This window comes from Anopheles nili, chromosome 3 (genome assembly GCF_943737925.1).
Source record: "Anopheles nili chromosome 3, idAnoNiliSN_F5_01, whole genome shotgun sequence".
Taxonomy (NCBI): Eukaryota; Metazoa; Arthropoda; class Insecta; order Diptera; family Culicidae; genus Anopheles; species Anopheles nili.
The window spans coordinates 35,338,843-35,343,611 of NC_071292.1; the positions used below are offsets into that span (position 1 = coordinate 35,338,843).

At 44.5% G+C, this 4,769-nt stretch overlaps 1 protein-coding gene across 1 annotated transcript; it reads left to right on the top strand.

Moving 5' to 3' along the window:
• Positions 1-1,895: 1,895 nt before the first annotated feature.
• LOC128727166 (protein croquemort-like) lies at positions 1,896-3,617 on the top strand. The gene is made up of 4 exons (XM_053821043.1): positions 1,896-2,336; positions 2,426-3,261; positions 3,337-3,427; positions 3,504-3,617. Exons 1-4 carry the CDS (start codon positions 1,896-1,898, stop codon positions 3,615-3,617), a joined length of 1,482 nt encoding a protein of 493 aa, XP_053677018.1.
• The last annotated feature ends 1,152 nt before the right edge of the window (positions 3,618-4,769 follow it).

The following is a 4,769-nucleotide window of genomic DNA, read 5'->3' on the forward strand; positions in this document are numbered from 1 at the left end:
ATATTTATTTTGATTGAATGTAAGAGAAACTATCATCAAATCGTTTTGGAATGTTTACGATTTCTTTATGCACTCGATTAAAAATATAGCAATTAAAAACTAGTTAGTAATGCGTGATGCAAATGTAGTTTTAAACATAGCGTACAATTCCACAATTGCCTAACTATGCCATATCGCATCAGAATGATCAGCTCTCCTAGTTTGAACAGAATACTACGCTTCACAAAATTCTGGCTCAGTCTTACAATTGCTATTTTGGGGAATATACTTTTGATTCGAGGCTGATTGAATTCTACGGTATTTGTATAAAACCTAGTTTCCATAGCCTAAGTTTCAGTGGAGTCGTATTGCTGCGGTAGCTGGTCATGTTTGCTTGAAAAGTGCTCAACATTGCACATAGTTAATAGACTCGCGAGGCTACTGTGCGGTAACGGATGCACATTGCTGTGGCATACTGCAGAAATCATCATCTTTACAGCCCTTTGAGGATGACCAGGAACGGACGGTATGAATATAAACAGTGAAAACGTTAGCAATGCATTACTACTTCAGATAAGAGTGGAATGGTAGAAAGACGCACAAGTAGACGCGTATCCGAGGGCCTTGATCAATACGGGTTATCGGAGTACGATTAATGCCATCATTAACCTGCGCTCAAGATCTTGCTGCCTCAAGATAAGATCCCATGGTCGATTATTCTTAAACATAGCTGAGTGAAAAATTCACCCTGATGCCGTTGCAATCAGGCCGGCTTGGTGGATGTGGCAGTTATGTGCAATTGAATTTGATTTTTCAGAAATTTCAAACGCAAATATACACCACGTGGCGGTTTATTGTGGATGGGCTACACACGTAGGGGTCTACGCGAACGAAAAAAAAAACGATAAAAGCGTAAGAGATCTCGTATTCGGTAAGTTTTTTGTTTGTGCAAAGGATGTTTCCAACAAATTTTGACAGCACAAATGCATCAAAAGTGCACGAATTGTGCGAAAATGCACATGTCCTTGAGAATAGTGATAAAACCGATCCTTACAACACACCAAAGTGTTCTAGGTGCATTGTGATCGTTCGTTATTTAACACAATCGTTACCATGCCTGTTACCTCACATTGCTCTTCGCAACAGTGAGATTTGCTTGTTAATTTCACCGAGGAAGGACATCGATCATAAGAGCCTGAACGCATGAATCACACAATACGTTTCTTCTAAGTACGTGCGTATTGACGGATTTAATCGGCCCCATTGTCGATCGAGCTTATAAATAGGTGTAAGTACTGAACGTTGGAAAAAAAAGCTGTGGAAACTTTTTTGCAAGATAGAAAAAAACACGAAGTGCATAAGCAATATTATCTCGCAGCGATAGTGGTTTTGTCCTTTGAAAGTGAAAAAAAAACGAGTGAAACCAGCGGACACAAAAGGGTCACACAAACTGGGCGATGGATTACTTCTGGGGCGAAGATTACAAGACCGAGGGGGGGCTCTAATCGGGGTTGATAATTTTGATCGGTATTACAGCACCATAAGTAGCATACTATCTACAATCGTGAAGCGACTACGGACCCCGTAATCTAGCGGTTTATCTTTATAACACCCCAAACCGAGCAGCAAATCGGAAAAGATTGGTTAGAAATAAGAGAGCAGAAAAACCAAAACAATTTGAAAAAGGGTAACAGAAAAGAAGCCAGCAAAAAGGAACGCTTCGATAAAAGACTGGGAAAAGGTGTGAGTGTGTGTAAGTGCCCTTGTGCGCGCGTTCGTCCTCTGCCGTATGTGGGCTCGCTGGTGGCCAAAAGGATTGCGTTAGTCCTCCACAAAACGGTGCCGCGCGCGGGTGCTATTCCGTGCCGTGCTAACGTGTCCCAACCCCAGTGAAGACCTGTTTGTTGAAGAAGAGCATGTGCTGCTGTTCGAAGCGATACTCCAACACCGCCAAAAAGCTGTGGGCTTTTGGCGGTGTGGTGGCCATCTTTATTGCGGCCGCGTTCTTCGGTTTCGGTCTTCCGGCCATCATCGACGCCGTGGCGCTGACGGAGTTCCGCATCAAGGAGGGAGCCCGCGTGTACGAGAACTTCTTCGACGGTGAGGTGCCGATCTTCTTCGACATCTACGTGTTCGATTGGACGAACCCGGAGGAAGTACGGAACCCAAACGTACGGCCCAACTTTGTCCAGAAGGGACCGTACGTGTTCTCCGAGCGCCACGAGCGGGGCATGGTTTCGTTCAACGCGAACGATACGATCACGTTCAATCAGAAGCGCATCTGGCACTACATGCCCGAGCTCTCGAATGGGGACTACTTTAACGATCGCGTTACCACGCTAAACCCTGTGCTAGCGGTAAGTTTTGGGGGAAGCATACTTCTCACTTATTAAAATTCCCTAAATGATAAGTCCGTCGCCTTTCGTTGATTTCGATCACACATCAGACCGTCGGAAAAACGCTAGAAGGAAACCCACTATTGAGTCTGCTTGATGGCCTGATCATGGCTAACAGCTTGGCAGAGTTTCTATACCGAGACGTGCCAGTACACGAGATGCTGTTCGATGGCCACCCGGACATTCTGCTGCCTACGTTGCGTGCCTTGCTTGCTCAGTTACCGCCGGGTGCAATACCCGACTTCGATCTGCCACCATGGGAAGGTTTTGGTTGGTTCGTGGAACGCAACGGAAGCCTAACCTACGACGGTACCTTCCAGATGGGTACGGGCACGGACAACCGCATCAACACGGGCGTAATGCGCCAGTGGAACAATGCCCCACAGGTTCCAAATTATCGCGGTTTCTGTGGCCAGGTGCGTGGATCTGCCGGTGAAGTGTGGCCACCGATGGGACGCAATCTGGATACGTACCCACCGCTAGCGCTCTTCCTGCCCGATCTATGCAGTGCCATCACGCTGCAGCACGAGCGCGAGTTCACCGTGCACGGATTGGATGGTGAGCAGTGGGTGGGAGATGCGCGAAATTTCGACAACGGCCATACGATCCCGGAAACGGAATGCCAATGTACGGCAGCGGTCGAAGAGTGTCCCTTCTACCGGCCTGGTGTGCTCGATGTGTCCGAATGCAAGTTTGGGGCTCCTCTCGTCGTGAGTTATCCACATTTCTATCTCGCTCATCCGAGTTATCGCAGTGCCGTGGATGGTATGAGCCCGGATCGGGCAAAGCACGAGTTCCGCTTTGCACTGCATCCCTTTTCGGGCATCCCGATGACCGTTAATGGGCGCATCCAGTACAATATGCATCTTAGGGACAATGGCCTATCGTAAGTAGGCAATTATCACGTCCACCGCCTGGGAGCTGATTCATTCGCATAACGGTCTGTTTCGTTTTATTCCAGCTTGTTCCAAGGTGTGCCGGACATCGTGATCCCTGCATTTTGGGTAGAGCAACGTATGGTGCTTACCGAAGACATCGCAGATGATCTTAAGGTACACTGAATTATCACAAAACCAACTCGTAGGCTCTCTCGTAACTAACCTAACATTGTTCTGCTCAAAATCACAGCTGATCGAAAATCTACGATGGGGATTCATCTACACATCATTCGCGCTGTGTGGCGTTGGTGCACTTCTTCTTGGGTTGTCTCTCTACGCCTCGTTTTACGTATGGAAAGACTAGATTTAACGGTGCTGTCGATGCAACAAATCTGTCCTAAACAATCATCATATACCTGTTTATACTACTGATAGCATAGCTACATGTATGATCTTTAATAAATGAACTAAAATTTGTTTGCCCTAATTGCGTAGTTTTTTTTCTCTTCACAAACACTGGCTACACAACGTTTCGATCAAAATTGTGAAAGAATGTTGATTAATCTGTGATGTATCTGTCGACGTTTTTACGTTTGTTACGAATGTGTAGAACAATTTTATCACAAAATAATCTGATGAATGGCGATAATAACAAGAACAGTAACAGCAGAAGTGATAATAACAGAAAATTCTAAAGTTCAACCCAATTCAATGTCTTATCTACATGCGAAGATATTACAGTATCTTATCGATGTAGGCGTTGGTTATAAATTTTGTATTTACGTCTTATCCATCTGAAAATATACCATCTATGACGCCATGCCTTCGGCCCCTTTCCATTGTAGACTTCATTCATCAGCGTATCATGAAGCTAAAATATTCATGTGTGATACAAAACAATCAAAAATTGATAAAATTATATTCCTTATGTTTCTAATTTTTTTATATTTAATTTTTTCACAACAACATATAAAAAACGAAATATTAAGTTGTAATACCATCTTTAAATATAAAAAAATGCAATTTTTAGAAAGCGAGAATATAATGCATTACCTACAGGCATCTATCATTACATATGCTAGTCATCGTATCTTTTCGGCCATTAACAACGTAAAGTTCTAGGTCAGTACGCCAAACTTTGCCCAAAAACATGCTTTTGCTACACGTGTTGGTCATACACTGCGCCGTTGTTGGAGTCCTCTCAGAGTTTGTGGAGTCCGTAATAGACATGATGTCTCTAAACAGTGAGCATTCAAATTTCGTGCGTTACGTTGTTCCCCGAGGTCACCAACCATGCAGTAAAACACCTCTAACGTCTCGAATTCCGCGATGTTTGTTGATACGTTTCTTTCCGAGTACAATCTACGTCGGTCTCTACCTCGGTGTCTTCGTCACACTGATCCCCAAGCTTTCTGTCGATAAGAACATGGGCGATTGGGGAATATGTCTGGTATGGTAATCTTCAGGTATACCCAAACCGTGCTGGAAAAAAATGTTAATGATGGCCTTATGGCAT